Raw genomic sequence first — 17,124 nt, forward strand, 5'->3', positions numbered from 1 at the left:
TTGAGGATATTCTCGCAGAGATACCAAGCACTATTTCTAGCCCAATGAATGAGCAGCTGATAAGGCCAGTGGAGGAAAATGAGATTAGGCAAGCTTTGTTCTCCATGCATCCAAACAAAGCACCAGGGACTGATGGTATGTCTCCTCTCTTTTTTCAACATTACTGGAATATTGTCAAAGTGGATTTAGTGGCAGCTATTAGTAGTTTTTTCCATAAGGGGTACATGCTCAAAGTTGTGAATGAAACTATTATCTCTTTAATTCCAAAATTGAGGCTCCCAAATCAGTTGCGAATTATAGACCAATCAGTTTGTGCACTGTCATGTATAAAATCATTTCCAAAATCATAGTAAATAGGCTGAAAATGGTTTTGCAACACTGCATTAGTAACTCTCAGTTAGCTTTTATCCCAGGCAGGCAAATTCTTAATAACGCTGTGGTAGCTCATGAAATTCTTCACTTTTTGAAAAATAGGAGGAAGGGAATGGTAGGATACATGGCACTAAAACTTGACATGTCAAAAGCTTACGATAGAGTTGAATGGAAGTTTGTGGGGAGACTAATGATGAAAATGGGTTTCTGTCCAATCTTTGTCAGATGGATCATGACTTGTTTGTCTACTGTATCTTACTCCTTCAATCTAAATGGCCAAAAAGTAGGTTATATCCAACCGAGTAGAGGGATTAGACAAGGTGACCCCTTATCACCATACCTGTTCATTATTTGTGCTGAAGGCCTGTCCAGTCTTATACACAAAGCAGTGGTGCGGAAAGAACTTACAGGAATCAAAATATGCAAGGATAGTCCGACCATTTCTCACTTATTTTTTGCAGATGATTCTTTACTTTGCTGCCAAGCAAACAAGCAGGAGGCGGGGAAGGTAAAAAGCATTCTGGAAAGATATGGCAAAGCATCAGGACAGGTGGTAAATTTTGAGAAATCAGCTATCTTCTATGGCAAAAATACTCCAGACCTGAGGAAGAAAGAAGTGCAAGACGAACTGGAAAATATGAAGGAGGCAAGGAATGGAACATACTTGGGGCTCCCGATGGCAATTGGAAGATCAAAGACACAAGTTTTTGGATTTGTGAAGAGCAAAATCGAAAACAAGCTTCAAGGTTGGAAACAAAAGCTACTGAGTCAAGGAGGCAAGGAAATACTCATCAAAGCAGTAATTATGGCAATACCAACATATGTGATGGCCTGCTTTAGAGTCCCTCGAGGCTTATTCACAGCTAAGATTGCAAGATTCTGGTGGGGAAAGGGAGAGCAAGAAACTTGTGTACATTGGGCAAGCTGGAAGAAGCTTTCAGAAGTGAAAGGAAGAGGGGGGATAGGTTTTAGAGACCTTGAGGATTTCAACACGGCCTTGCTGGCAAAGCAAATTTGGAGATTCCTAACAGCTCCAAATTTGCTAGTAAGCAAGGTAATGAAGGCAAAATACATGAAAGACCCAAATTGGATGGAAAAAAAATCCCCCACAATCAGCTTCCTGGTGTTGGAAGAGCATACACAGTGCAAAATCACTATTGTTAGCTGGCTTGTGGAAAAGAATTGGGGATGGCAGGTCGGTTAGTATATGGAATGACAGATGGATAACTGGATCTGAAAAAGGCTTGGTGTCTGGCTCAAAGCCTAAGGATTGCACGTTAGAATGGGTAAATGAGTTGCTAGAAGAGGGGAGATGGAAATCTAAACAACTCCAGAAGTGGTTCAGTAAAAAAGATGCTGAACTCATAAAAAATATCCCAACTAGCTTAGGAAGAAGAAAGGATAAACTGATCTGGTGCTACTCAAAATCTGGAACATACACCGTTAAGACGGGCTATGCAGTAGCAAGACAGTTTGATGCAAATCAAAGTGAACCGAGAGGAAATGATGCTGAAACAAGTTGGGAGATAAGAAAGCACAGTGTGTGGAAAAAGTTATGGCATATGAAGGTGAAGGCAAAGCTCAAACACTTCTTGTGGAAATGTTTACAGAATTGTTTACCGGTCAATGAGGTACTATCCAAACGACTAAGAAAGGGTGAAGGTAGATGTGGCTGCTGTGGGAAAGCTGAGGAAACAATGGAACACTTGTTCTTCTCCTGTGAAAACGCAGCAGAGGTATGGAAAATGACTCCAGTCAGATGGGATGGATTACAAGACAAGCAACATAATCTATGGCTTTGGTGGGAGCAAGTTACTCAAGCACTATCGTTGGAACAAGGACAGGATAGAGTTAACCTTACCATCAACATCCTATGGCAAATCTGGAAAGCCAGAAATAAAAAAGTTTTTGAAGATGCAAAGCAGGAACCTTTCAAAATTTTACGGAAAGCACAAGCTAAGTGGTTAGGGTTTGAGCAAGAGAGAGAGCCAGAACAGGAGGGGATTACAGTCCAGACAAGTTCCGAACTCAATTCAAGAAGGGAGATGCCAAGGGAGGGAGTGATAAGGTTGTATACGGATGCAGCTATATCAACCAAAAGGATCAGGACTGGGCAAGGAATAATAGCAAGGAATACTACTGAAAGCTAAAGGAATAGTCACCCAGGGAGAGGGAATAGCAAGTAAAGAAGAAGCACTTGCCATAAGGAATGCATTACTGATGGCTAAATAGGCTGGATGGACAAAAATTATAGTCCATTCAGACTGCAAATCAGTAGTTGAGCAAATTAACAGATGCAGTGAAAATGATTCAAACATTGCAACTATTCTAGAAGATGTACAGGATCTTAGAACAGGATTTGACAGATGCTCTTTTGGGTTTATTGCTAGAACAGAAAATGAAATCAGCCATGTATTAGCACAGTTTGCAGTAAAGCTAGTACATGATATTGAATGGGAAAATGATTTCCCAATATGGCTGGTTGATTTAGTAAAGAGGGACAGCAGGGTAGTATCCCCTTTTTGTAACTAATCCTTGTAAAATCAAGTGTTAATTGCTATAAAATGTTATCGTTTGTTGGAAAAAAAATTGAAGGCAGCTACTTGTTTAATTGCTAAAGTGGCATGAACATGTATCCGTTGTGATATTTGTTATTACTCTTGCCATGGTAAGTTGTGAGATGAAATGCTACACTTGTTGAGTCCTTGTATAAGCAACTTTTGATAGGACTAGTTCCTCACATGTAGTTGGTATATGAAACGGACTAACCGCATTGTAGTTAGCAATATGAAACGAGCCTGTGCTGTAGTTAGCACTATAAATCATGTTAACCAGTTAATTTAACAACTAGATATCCGGGATCAATTGTTGTCTTATAGTTCGAGCTCCTTTATGTTTGTGATGTATGATATGCCATTGAAATGTTCATAATGGCCATGTTCTTATAAAGTTATATATACAAGTCAATGATATTTGAAATGTACTATGTATGTAACATGTTCGACCCAATAATGAGATACATCCGCTACTTATAGAATGAGATTTCGCTCACCCTTTGTTGTTATTATGCAGTTAATGATGAGTTCATTGAAGTGGACTTTGATAGTTCGTGGGGGTGGTAATAGAGATGGAGATGACTTTGGTTAGATAATGACTTTTGTACTTCTATATAAGATACTTTATGATAGGATTTGAATATTGTATATATTGTAGAAAGTTTAATTTTGCTTTTATCTTGGAAGATGAAGAATTGCTATTATGGATGATCTTGTATTTGTGGATTTAGAAAACTTATATAAAGTGAATGTAATTGTTTTGGAAATTTGTTGCCTTATGCTTTTAGTTTTGTCTAGGACGTGGCGGTGTTACGTTCCAGGTACGGGACGTGATATATCTAGCTTCTAAAGAGTTTCACGGGCCGAATGTAACTTGACAATTTTTACCTGTTGTTACTTGAATAGCACTTTCAAGATTTTCCAGTGAAGTTGTGCCGGTTATAGATGCTGCCCTAACTTCATAAATTGGAAAACTGCTTTCAATTGAATTTTTGCAACTAGAATGATGAGAATATTTATCCTTTTCCCCTTTGTAGTGCTTAATTTATAACTTGTATGACAAAAGATCATCAAACTGGCTAGAATTTGCTTCATTTTCAATACAAATATATAGTTCTTCATCAGAATAATCTCAATGTTGGAACACACAGATTACTCACATTTCTGTACATGAAAAGAGAAAAAAGGTACGATGAGATGAAAGGTTCCAAATCTTAACAGAAATTTAATCAAAAAGTCAAAGTGAGCTGAAGTGTAACAAATCCACTGAAAAGCACAAAGTGATAATCTCATGCCAAGTTCCACTAACAGGCATAACACTATGACCATAATCTCATTGTCCATTTCTTCAAAAGCATTAATCCATGATCACAATCTCATTGTCCATTTCTTCAAAATCATCTTCTTTCTTTTTTTTTTTTTTGAGCAAAGTGTAAACTTTTTTTAAGATCAGCAATGAGGTATTACACAAGAGTTCCTCGATCAAGTACATAAATACGTCTCAATAGCTATCCCTAACAAGGTCTATACACAGTTAACACAAACAAGTATTAGGAATCCCCACTCAACTACTAAGCTCCAATCCTCTTGATTCCTTGGTACTTTACCCCATGAAGTCACCACATACTGAACACTACTAACAAATAATTTCCAGAATCCCCACTGCGCCTTTCCTTCGTGCGTGCAATCTCCAAGCATTCCTTGCCTGCCAAATGTTATAGAACTGTCACAACAAAAGCCAGCTGGTTAAGATTGTGACTAAAGGAGTTTGATTGTAAGTGCACTAACCAACTCAGCTCTTGCTCTGGAGAATACTTACCTCCATATACCCCACACAGCCCCTGTACTTTCTGCCAAACCATTTAAGTAATCCTGCAATTGAAGAACAAGCAAGCAAGCCATGCTTTCCTCTGTTTCCATACAAAAAGCACACTCCTCCATTGAAACTGATATTCCCCATCTCTTCAATTTGTCTACTGTACTCAACCTTTTTCTACATGCCAACCAGAGTATAAAAGCATATCGAGGTACATGACCTTTCGTCTAAACTACCTTGTGCCAACTAACATTTTGTTCTTGTTCTCTAATGCCTTCATTCATCTTTCTTTTAAATTTCATTTTTTAACGACTGGTTGGTCAATATCCTCATCATTTTGTAGATTTTGTGCCTACAAACACAAATCCTATACATCGTTAAAAATGCATTATTTCATAATTGTGACTTGTAGAACCAATAAAAATTAATTAAGTAATGAAGTTTTTTTCTTACTAAGGACAAAGTTGGTTGATGCATGTTGATGTGTTATTGAACTCAAGGCATCACATCATAACCTTTGTGGATGTTGGGATCTAAAGTGTTATAAAAACAAAAAACAAAAAAAATTAACTTGAAAATCTGTAATATCAAGAAACATTAGTATAGATAGGAAACGGCAAGCAACTAATAGTCCACCTAAGGTTTTTCTCGTCTTCAGACAAACTTATACTAGTAAAACCGTTGACGGGAGGTAAGAGAATTAACATAGCCGAAACTTGTAAATTAATCATTAATATACCTAGCGCCAAAACTTATGCAATGGAGATACGAGATGTAGGAGACAACAGGCAGAGGTTGTTAGGTTTTTTTTTTTTTTCTCTTAATCGTGATTTTGTGAAATTTTTTCTGCCCTTTAATGGTGATTTTTGGTAGATTTTTTATTTTAATGGGCTCTGGTTAAACAGATTTTGTTTCTGTACTTAGTTCTTTGGTTGGCTATTAGGTTAACTTAATGTGGTCCGAATGGTTTTACGATTGGTTTATTAAAAGAAACTGGGCACAATAAGGAGTGGAATAGGAAGTAAGACAGATTTGGGACAGAAGATTTGTTGTGTAATTTTTCCGTAAACTTGAGTCGTTATGATAAATAGAAACATTACCACATGCACGATAGGGACATAACCAAGGGGCGCTTCCGTCTTCATAGAATATATGCTAAGGTAAATTTATTTTACCCCAATTTGACTCATAAACTAATTTATCAAATCTACAATTGTTGAAATTGACCAAAATCAATTAAAAACCCAAAACCCTGAACAGAGAAATTTCAGCAAGGACAAGTAACTTGAAGAAATTGAGTTGTCTTCATTTGGAATTTAACTCATTTTTCGATATTGTTCTAGATTCATTGGGTTCATGTGCTTTTTTTTTAAGGATGACAATTTCGCTCACCTCCCTTCAGGTTTGAATACTTATACTAACTTCCATTCATGTAGTAAAATGACTATAATATCCTTTACTTATAAATAATCCTACAAAAAAAAAAACCCCTCCAATTACAACTAGTCTTTTATTCTAAAGCAACGGTTGTCACACAAAATAAACTCTTATTCTATCTCTCTGGCTCTCTCTCTTACCTTCTTTCTCCTGCATCTCATAATCCACTATTTTCTGCAAATAGATCCTCTTTTTTTTCCTTTTTTTACAAGTATTATTGAATTGAAATTGCAAAATGACAAGTTGTTGGATCATATTTGTTGTCAAACTAAATGAAGGTGAAAAAGATGACAATGATACAGAGTACATAAAAGAAAATAAAAGTGATAGCCGAAAAGGGAACATGGATTGATGAAGGTTACGGTATTATGCCAATTGTGTAAAAAGAATTTTGGAATATAAAAATTACAATCAGATTTGCCTAGAGACATGGGATGTGGTCTCTAGTGTTGCTTTTGGTTATTTCGTGTTGGTATTCTTGGTGGGTTAGATTATTTTAGCATCAACAAGGTTGTACCCATTTGGATTGAGTTTGGATAGTGACATGGTTAATTCAAACATTGAATTTAGGCAAACAAAAAAAAAATGAAGCTAAAGATTAGGTTGAATGCAACCTTTAATTGTCACAATTGATTTGCATGGGAAGCTTTGGGGGTGGCAATGGTAGTCTATCAAAATTGTGAGAATATGGGAATTAAGATGAAGTGGTTTATTGAGTTCGTTAGAGTGGTGATTATATCGTTTATAATAGTTGCAATGTGAAAGAAATTTATTAGTGAGCTTTCCCTCTTCTAAGTAACAAAGGGATATTTTAGGATTTTTTTTTAGAACAAAATTAGCATATTTGGTCTACATTGTTACTGAAATGCTAATCATAGGAAAGGTAGGTGTAATTTTTTAAACTAGAAGGGAGCTTCCTACAATAGTCGGAAACCTCAGGGGAGGTTTCTGAAATTATTCCTTTTTATTGACATAAACCAGGCACATAATTCATTTTTTGAGAATATTTTAACAAGTCTTGGCATCGTTCCAAGTTTGAATTTTCTATATCTCTCAAATAATCAAATTCTTTAGTGAAATTCCTCCAAACCTACATTGGGGCTTTCTTGATTTGTCAAACAATAGGTTGGTTGGACACATCTTGAATTCTTTATCAATAGATGTTTTTATCCAACATAACGAGCCAAGTTAACGGAAGGACTAAAATTATACATTTTAATTAGTTGGAGAGCCAAAAACTAAGGAAAAATAGACCCTGGAAGATTTGACTTTCAAAGGACGATAAATCACCTAAACTAACCTCCACAGGATTTCAAGATAAGTTACCCCAATCCAAACTAGGTACATGGCTATGGTCTTCTAAGATTTCCCCCTAGTTAGAAAATTCATGCTATACACTTTGGTGCTGCATGCCTGCTGTCCATAACCAAGCACAAGTATATACACACACATGGACCTAGACAAGAGTATCAGTTTATGATACACTATGTGCTGGCTCTTCTTTCTTCAGTGCTTGATCGAGCTTTTCCACTTGATTCAGCAACAAAGAGTTCCCTCCACAAGCATCTCTCAACACCACTAATCTCTTCTCTACCTGCCAAGCTTCAACAAGTCCACGCTTTGAGCCAGTGGTTGGCTTCTCATATTGCAGCAGATTCATCATCATGCCCTGTCATCAAAAAAACAGTTTGGATTTGACAAGGAAAAATGAAAACCAGGTAAAATACTTGTTTAACCGCATGGAATCTGGGTCAACGAATACAACTTGAGTAGATATTTAAACAATAATTGTAGTCCCTGTCACAAACCCCAGAACCTGCCCCCGGGAAAAAAAATATATGAAAAAAGGAAGACTTGAAGAAAATGGAACATTGTCAGTTTGATAAAATCAGGGAGCACTAAAGTTAAAAGAGAGGAGAAATTGCAATCCAACTTCATTAGCAGCCAACTGAAAGTAACTAGCCCACCTGATGGTTTACTTTACGAGAGAAGTCACGCAGGAGAGATTTTACAAGCTGATTTCGGAGCGATAGCTTATCACCAATGCAATTGCCAAAAATAAAAGACGTAAGGTGGTGCAAGACCAAGATGTACGAGGATGATCTTCTAGTTGCTGCTTTGTCAAGAACACCAGAAACCCATGATTTTACATAGGCTTCTAAGAGCTTCTCATCATCCTGCATATGCAAAATACAAAAAAAAATAGATAAAACAGTTCAAAAAACCAAAAAAGGAAAAATCAAAACCAAACACTTGCTCTGTGTCAGAAGAAAAGAATTCTGTAAAACTGGGAAAAATAAGCAGTAAGACACAAAAACAGATATATTGACCAATTCATGAATTACTATCTCCCGCTCCCAAAAACAAAAGCATCAAGAATAGAATGTTGTTTGGTCTGTGTCTCATTGCAGGTGTTTGAGGCATGGGAGGTATTAAAAAATGATGAAATCTAATCCTATGATGCACTACTCAAAAATATGCAATAGATCTATATTTAGAGGACAGCTTCAACCTAAGACTTGGTATTTACATTTCAATGACAGACAATTTGTCAAATAAAATTACATCATAGTAGCTCTCGACCAAATAGGAACAAACAGCACGGTGGGACAGATTAAAATAATTTAATCAGCAAGAACTTTAAGAGTTCTATCTAGTACCTCAACAGGTTCAAGATATCCATCAGCTTCAGCAAAACACTGCTCCAGAGGTGGCAAAAGTTCAAGAGCATGAGCATTAGATAGTGCATTCCAGGTAGCAAGTCTAACAGAAGCTTCAACCCATCGATGAAGATAAACAGCAATTTGCCGCCCAAAAACCAAGTCACCATAGGATACAGCAGCAAATTGCTCCACAAGCATTTCAATGAATGTAGAGTAGCTCTCATTTATCTCTAACTGAAATTGCAACAAACCACCATTTATTTTATCTCCTGCTTCAGACAATCTTCGCTTATCAACAGTGTGCCCATAGACACCCTGCAAAGTTTGATAAACATCCCTACTCTTCTCATCTTCAAGAACACCTGTCCCATCAATCAATATCACAGACAAAGCATGCAATTTCCAAGTAACTGAAACATTATGAACAGAAGAGTAGGACTCAGTGCTAAGGAAGGCAGACGTTGCTTCAAGACCTAAAAGGAAGAAAAGTCCAGCCTGAGCAACTCTGAGAAGACCAGCTTGCTCCTGCTCAACACTTTGGGTACTATAAGCTTTGTGAACGTTAGCATCTGTACTGCAACGCATATTTGACATTGGACTAAGAAACCAATAAGCGGGAAGAGGCAGCCTCTGGTAAGCCCACTCATTGGTCAAAGTAGTCACACCAGTATTGTCCAAATATGATGCACTCATCTCCTCATCAATTGTTTCAAGTGGAAAATTGCCTTTCTTCAGCATGTTTTGTCTAGCATCCCGATTTTCTTCAATAGATCTAGATTTCTTTTTCACAGACAGCCATCTGCTTTTGAAGTGAGCGGCCAACACACCACAAAAGAGAAGGTAATCCTCTTCTTCATACTTCCACTCGAAAACTTTCAGCGTCTTATTAACATGAAGAAAATCGTATATAACAAACTCAAGGCACCTCAAGACAGGAACTTGGAACAGCAGATCAAATATTTTATCCACCATGGATCTATCCCTAGGTCCCGCTGTTAAACAAACTTCCATGGCAGTATTAATCCATCGCAGAAAGCTGGGCAAATTGTCAACTGTTAACTGATCATTTACACAGAAATTCTGAAAAATTTCCAGCAAGCAAGTGATTAATCTTGCATCTACTTGAGCCAGCAACACAGTTTTGGACCAAAACCCTCCACCTGAGGCTCCCCAACCCACACCCGTTCCTGGAGCAGGCCCACCTCTGCCAAACATCTCAATTGACTGCATATTCGGGCGCTTAAAAGTAAACTTCATATAGCTTGCCAGCAAAGCTTTTAATTCAGCCACAGAGGACTTAAGTATCCCATCAGCCAGAATCTTATCTTCTCTTGGCACACCCAGGAATTCAGATGACAGATTATCAATCTCAGGGTTAGCTAACCTGATTAACTTGTCCACAATAGAAATGATTTGGATTAACCCTTGGAGGCAAGAAGAAGAAGCTATAGATGTTTCTAGTCCACATTTATACCTCAGATGACATAGAAACTTGACAAAAGAACCCCCTTCCGCAACATTGAAATCACAGACATCTGCTCCTGAGAAGTGAAAGTACCCATTCTTGATAAGTTTAAGTCCAACCTTGGGAACAAACTCAGGCAGCCATGGCAGACACCCCCCACTAAATTCTGAAGTATCAGCTGGTATCACAGCCTCCAGTACACTACAAATTGTGTGCATAGCAGAGGAAATCACCCACAATAATGAATTCATAACTGAATCTTGCAACATGTTATCCTCATTTTCTCGATTTTGCCAGTCAATGAATCTGGATAGAGGTGTAATATTTTTTAACACTGTCCAGTCAAGAGCTAAATCTATCAGTGGACCAACATAACTCCAACACCAACTCTCCATCTCTTCGGCATTTCCATCTGTTGTCTTGTCGCTAGATGAATAAAAATTTGGAAGGCTTTTAGTCAAAGCCTCCAGAACAAGATAAACTTCCCTGGAGACTGCAACAAACTCACCAAGGACGTCACGGTCAAGTAGCTTTTGAAAAGTAGGCACATTTAACCAAATGCTCAAGGCAGGAAACAGATCCGCAAAGTAAGATACACAATAACCATAAGTTATGCAGACCTTCCATAATCTTAATTGTTCAACCAAGAGATTTGACGAAAGTTTACAGACCTCCTTTCCAGAATTGATCCACTGGTCAAGAGACATATATCGAACTAAATGCCAAGTAACCTTCTGGAAAATCCCACTGTTGATAAATTCTAAGCAATTCTTCTTGTCAGTCCTAGCTAGCACCTTTCACATAGTAAGAAAAGTAACCAACAACAATCTGATAAGTGCAAAGAACATCTACCCTACAGCATTATTAATACATCAGTGAAAAAAGCAAGTTTACAAAGACTGCACAGAATGTTCTTACTTTCAAGAGGATGACACATTTTATCTTTGAAGGATTGATTTCCATTTGTTCCTCAGCCAAGAATCTGTTAATGACTGTCTGAACCAGCCTATGGCACGTCATGATCGCAGTTGCAGAAGTTGGGGAATGCCTTGCAACTGCAACAAGTATAGAAAGCAAGCACTCCTCCAAAGAGGCTGAAGACTGCGTCTGGCAGCAGATAAAAGATCGCTCAGAATGGTTACTAACAAAGTGTAATGCAGTTATTCAGCCAAATGGAAGGACAAACACCATATTTGCCAATTTATGAGTACCTCCAACAAATAGCATATCCTTGGGAGGATTCCCATTCTAACCAAACCTGCAGCTACATCTTGACCAGAAACAACTACATCATCCTGAATTGTATGCTCACCTTCAGGATTGTCATCATTAACCTTAGGTAAGGGAAGAATATTAGTTGGTTTAGTACTGTACTTCCAAAAGCTACCATGAAGAAAACCAACATCAATCTCTGGTTTACTTCTAAATACAGCAGCAGTAGGAATGTCATCCTGAGTGGATGGAGCCTTCTGAAAAAAGAAGCATCACACGAAGTGAATCTATGACAAAATAGACGCATAAAAATACACTACTTTATCCATAGTTTTGTTTTCAGCCATCAAGAAGCAAAAGACAAGAATATAATTTGACTAATGCAACTGTACCTCTGAGGTATCAAAGAGACTCTCAGTCAGATCAAAGCTCAGCATGGACTGAATAGCTTTGGCACAAGATAGAACCACAGAATTGTGGTTATCGTCAAGACAAATCCTACAAGCAAGAAACAGCAGGATAAGGAGACATGCATCAAACTATCAGGGAGGAGGAGTCATGGTGTAACCAATTTTAGGGCTGATATAACTAAGGGGTTTGTAGTCGAAAATAAAAGTGCAAAGATTCTTTTCTACCCATACGTTCAAGAAAGGTGGTGGAGAAAGGGCATACCAAGATACCAAAATGATAGATGAAATAGTTCATGGAGCCAGTGATGGACAAGAAAGTGGAAATTGATATGAAGAATCCAATTAACATCAGGACCAGACAATTAAGCCTAAACGATATGGACCAACAACAGTTCAATGACATTTATGGGTCATTTTACATGCTTATCCAAAAAATCAAACTTAAACTATTCCACTCAATGCATCATCTAATTGTTCAATCAAAAGTGCCAATGACCATCAGCCCTTACTGGCAGCATTTAAAACACAGAACAACAGCAAAAGCAGGAAAATTTTTTCACGAAAAAGCAAAAAATGAACTTTTAAGAGCAGACAAAACATACATATCACTTTTGATAAGTTTTTCAGACATGTAATACAGAGATGAAACATGACAAAGACGGGCACAATTCAATAAGAACTGCTGATCCATCCAGATTTGTCCAAAATGACAGTGATGAACTAACATGCAACATACTTGCAAAGAGGAATATAAAATCAGAGTCATATCCAAAGAAACAAAAAGAGGTGAAGGAATTCTGGCCGCAATATCTATGGATATACCTCAGTGATAAAGCAAGCTCAGGTTCTGGGCCAAGAGAAAAAGCCCAGATAGCCTCCCAATCTCCATCTGTTTCAGCGTATTTCAAGCTGTATCCAACTTTCTTCTTGCAGATGCCATGTATTGCCCTATTAAGTATGGCTGCAACAAGATGTAGTGCAAGAGCTCTTTGACCCGGAACCTGAATAATGCAGTTCAGAATGAGGCTAATAATGCCACCAGACCTTCATTACAAGTCAACAAGACCAAGGGACCAAAGAGTGTCACAGGCAAAACATCCAAACTTACTACACTTCTAGTTAGAGCCACTGCTTCCTTGATGGTGTATCCAACTGCACCAGGGTCACCTTCAGTTCTAAGCAAGTCTCGTTCAGCAACATTATTTACAGTATATTGACTTCCGGCAGACGTACTACCTAATAAGATAGGGGTAAGTGGATCTTGGGGAATCATTATAATTCATCATGAGGCATAAGTACAAGCAGATAACTCGCTTTATTTACTCAAAAGTTTGTGCCACAGATATATTAGAAGAAAACCAATATAACAATTTGTAAGGTCTCATTAGATAAAGATGCATATAGGATCTAACATGGGAAACATGGGAAAGCAAGAACAACACACACATAAACACAAAGAAAGGAAAAAAAGGGGGAGCGAAAGATCATTAGAGAAAGCAGTATCTACTTCCTTTATAAACTGCATATAAACTAACAGACTGCATCTTGACTCAATCTGCGAAATAAACAAAAAGGAATAAATTGACATATTTATTAAAAATCATTTTTTAGATGAATTTTCAATTGGATCAATATATCCATCATAGATGGCCATTATTCATCTAAAGAGTGCTTAATAACATGTAGTTTAAGAAATTCAATAGAGCAACTTAGGTGTCCTAAACAGAAGTTTGAATCGTAATTCAGGATAAACTGCATATGCGCTCAAGTTACTACGAATACTTACTCTACTTTAGTTAGCAGTTATTAACCAAAGGGGATTTGAACACCAAAAGAATTAGCAGCAAAAATGTTTGTTCGACCCAGGAACTACATAGTGCCCCCCTCCTCTCTGTTCACCATGCTCCTCTCCTTTTGCCTACCAAACACAAGGAACCACCTCAGCCTTACCTGTATTTGTCGCCTGGAGAACATTAAATTTTATCATGCTGCCATCCAGGGAAAATCTTATTTCTCTGACAGTCTCTACTCTTTTGCTCCAAGAATCCCACAAACTGCTGTTCTTTGGGCTGGGTCCAGGACCAACTTCATTCCCTTGCTTCATCCATGTCTCTTTTGAACCTGTTTCGATAACCCTGTCAGAGCTATCACTATGGGGAAGTCCATGTGCATTGAACAAAATGCTCTCATCTTGCAGAGTGCCCACTACAGCAGTTGTAGCCTTATCCTTATCTGAACGAGGGCACTTTTTCTTTTTCAACTTGTCTTGTCCCCGCTTTTTCAATGCCTCTATCAATGCAGGACTCATCTTTGCCATTATCTCAGCCTGTGCTTCTGCGATCTCTTTACATGACATTCTCCCTAATCGAGTGCGATTCTCAGCATCAATTTGACTCTCAAGATTCAACGCCTCAGATTCATCTACAGACTGCCTATCAACTTCCATTTCGTTGCCCAAAATTTCTGGAAGTCCCAGCCCTCTCTCTGATATAATATCTTCCTCCGTTTCTGCAATCCTATGTCTTGATGTTCCTCCCATCTGCAAAAACTGTTGAGCAACATGAACATCTGCTGTGTTCTTTTGTTGGGCGAGATCAGTTGGCAAATCTGATAGTTGCTCTTTCATCTCTCGAAAATCAACAGAATTCTTGCCTTCCGTATCCAAGTCCATGGCCAAAGCAACAGCACTCTTTTCTAAACTATCACCTGAAATTTCAGCCAGAGGGCTGACAGCTGTGGACTTTTCAACAACAACGTGCTTACACTCTCCAGAAGAATCACCCTCACCACCCATTATGTCCCGCCACCGAGATAAATCCAAACCTTTCCTCTTCCTTCTTGGAACTGGTTTGGCAAAAGCAGCAAGAGAGTCAAACCCACTAAAACCCTTCTCTTCCCCTTCTTCAGTATCATCCATATCCCTATCATCACCGCTGAAACTGCTACCACCAACTGGAGTCCAATGCTAAAGACAACAGATTAACCAAAACACATATTAAACCTCTTGACTGAAAAGAGAGGGTGGGGGGGAAGTAGTACGAGGGAACAGCACTTACAGGGCCATGGGAGCGGTGACGGGCCACTGGAAAAGGAAGGGCAGTGGGGCGAGGAGGAGGTATGCAGGAAGGGGCAGGGGTATCTGATGAGACTGAAAAACTGCCCTTCTCAATAATGCCACCGACTAAGCGAGAAGCATCTTCATTTTCTCCATTAAGTTGAACCAGAGGAGTTCCGAAAACAGGTTTCTTGAAGCTTTTGCCTCCTTTGACTCCAGCGTCCAACTTCATTACTGGAAAATGAGCCAACTGGCATATCAGAAACTTAAGCTATCATTAAAATGCACCAAGGTCAATACAATTTCAATAACTAAAGGACATCTTTGAATAAAGTGCAAACCTCAAAAATGCTAACCTACTCAGTTTAGTAAAATCAATCTTTATTCAGTTCAATTATGAAACCCAATCCTTCCAACCCACACAATCATGCGCAAACTGCTGCTGCTACTAGGATCAGTATGCAAGAAATATTAGCACTACAACCACAAGACCTAAAACTCCTAGTCTTCACAACCAACTGGAGAGCGATAACCCCAATAACCCAAGTTATTTAGCAACAAAAGCTTCAATTTAACGAATATTAATTTGAAAATCAAAACCTAGAAGCAAATTTGACACAGAATTCAAGCAAACGCATGACAGCATTAATTCCAATAGAGCAAAAGGACCAATACATAGATACATAAATTTGTTAACCATGAAAGTGGATTTCAGAAAGGCCCAGAAAACTTGCAAAATTCAAGAGCTATAAGCTAGGCTAAGAGAATCAAACTAACGAAAGCATCCCATTGCATGTTGAAAAGGCGAAAGCAAAAGCTCGGCGCTAACAAGTCAATTCAGCTAAGAAAGTAATAGGGAAATAGTATTGGACAGTACCTGAATTTTGGTTGAGCAGATGAAGAGTTTCTACCGATTGTTGTAGACTAAGCCGGCAAGACAGGAGAAAGAAAGAGGTAATTTGGGTGTTTTATTTTTGGTTTTGTGTGTTTGGGGGGGGGGGGGGGGGGGGGGGGGGGGGGGGGGGGGGGGGGGGGGGGGGGGGGGGGGGTTGTTCTCTCACGTGTTTCAGTGATGAGGGGAACAGAGGACTGGCGATATTGCCAGAGCAATCTGTAGTTAAAAGGACAATTTTCCCCGGTGAGTTAATGTCTTCAATTTAACCAAAAGTCCTTTCCGTCTTTATGTCCTTCCCGTCTAGGAGGCGGCGAGGAACAACACAGTCGATAATCAGGATGTGATGGATGGGGTTAAGGCCCCGTCCTAGGCTGATTTGTCTTGCTACTCCGCTGTCGAAAGTGTCCTCGGTTCAATTCCAGAGGCCACGAGAAGAAATTGTCCTATTTCCGAGCTGTTGTTCGCCTGAAGTACTGAAATTTCTAGCCCAATCAGTAGTTTTATCAGTGCAATTGCCAAGCAAAGCAAAACTGTATCCGACCAAAATCAGAAAAGGAAGAGGGTAAGCGACTGGATTCTTAGTGAAGTATTTTTGGGTGGGTGTATGGACTCTTGCAATTTTAATAGTTGAAGATATGAAGGCAGAAATTCAGGGATGCGAAGCTCCACAGTTTAAGCCTGGGAATTTGCTAAGGGAGAGGAACACAACTGGTAAATAAAACCAAGCTGCTGCTACAACTTGAATACAGCGTGCCTTGGTAAGAACACTTCCGAGCTTGGAGAGCGTTTTGATACAATTAGTATAAAATTAAATTTTATATGTAAAAATTTTAAAAGCTTGATTCAATTAGTATAAGATTGAATTTTTATATGTAAAAATTTTAAGTTACTTGAGTTTAGCTTGACAAAAACTCATTCAACTTTAATTCTGGCAAATAAATAAATTAAACTTGAACAAAATTTTTAATCCCTTAACATAATCAAGAAGCTGAAATAATAGGGTATTTGGTTTAATTGGTTCCGTTTACACCCCTAACTATGGCGGAGAGGGAGGGAAAGAAAGGAGAAGTAACAAACAACTACCATCAGGCCAAATAATGTTATGAGAGTTAAGTTGACTTTAACAAATGTAAGGGAAAAGTTGTCATTGAGTTCGAAAAATTGCTCCGCCAGCTAATTTTTGCTCTTACAATATCACAAGCCAAAAGAGTTACGGAGGGCAGTGAGGAAAATGCTCTAGTGTA

At 38.5% G+C, this 17,124-nt stretch overlaps 1 protein-coding gene across 2 annotated transcripts; it reads right to left on the reverse strand.

Annotated features, from left to right (window-relative positions):
• Positions 1-7,326: 7,326 nt before the first annotated feature.
• Positions 7,327-16,703, reverse strand: LOC113695784 (transcriptional elongation regulator MINIYO). Of its 2 annotated transcripts, none has more exons than XM_027214936.2 (11): positions 15,863-16,703; positions 14,987-15,219; positions 13,881-14,895; positions 13,039-13,166; positions 12,753-12,931; positions 11,913-12,018; positions 11,520-11,777; positions 11,227-11,415; positions 8,841-11,102; positions 8,148-8,357; positions 7,327-7,849 (listed from the first exon to the last, which is right to left on the reverse strand). In XM_027214936.2, exons 2-11 carry the CDS (start codon positions 15,215-15,217, stop codon positions 7,655-7,657), a joined length of 4,773 nt encoding a protein of 1,590 aa, XP_027070737.2. In that variant the 5' UTR covers positions 15,218-15,219; positions 15,863-16,703; the 3' UTR covers positions 7,327-7,654. The 2 variants fall into 2 exon arrangements, with proteins under 2 accessions (XP_027070737.2, XP_027070736.2); XM_027214935.2 differs by having other exon boundaries at positions 14,987-15,235; positions 15,863-16,651.
• Positions 16,704-17,124: the final 421 nt, after the last annotated feature.

Source organism: Coffea arabica, chromosome 6e (genome assembly GCF_036785885.1).
Source record: "Coffea arabica cultivar ET-39 chromosome 6e, Coffea Arabica ET-39 HiFi, whole genome shotgun sequence".
Taxonomy (NCBI): Eukaryota; Viridiplantae; Streptophyta; class Magnoliopsida; order Gentianales; family Rubiaceae; genus Coffea; species Coffea arabica.

Bases quoted from the DNA above. Each gene is read 5' to 3' on its own strand.
- LOC113695784 (XM_027214936.2), bottom strand. From the start codon at position 15,217: ATGAAGTTGGACGCTGGAGTCAAAGGAGGCAAAAGCTTCAAGAAACCT. The intron at 12,932-13,038 runs GTAAGTTTGGAT...TGCATTATTCAG, and splicing joins TGGCTCTAACTAGAAGTGTA to GTTCCGGGTCAAAGAGCTCT. The intron at 8,358-8,840 runs GTACTAGATAGA...TTGCATATGCAG, and splicing joins GATATCTTGAACCTGTTGAG to GATGATGAGAAGCTCTTAGA.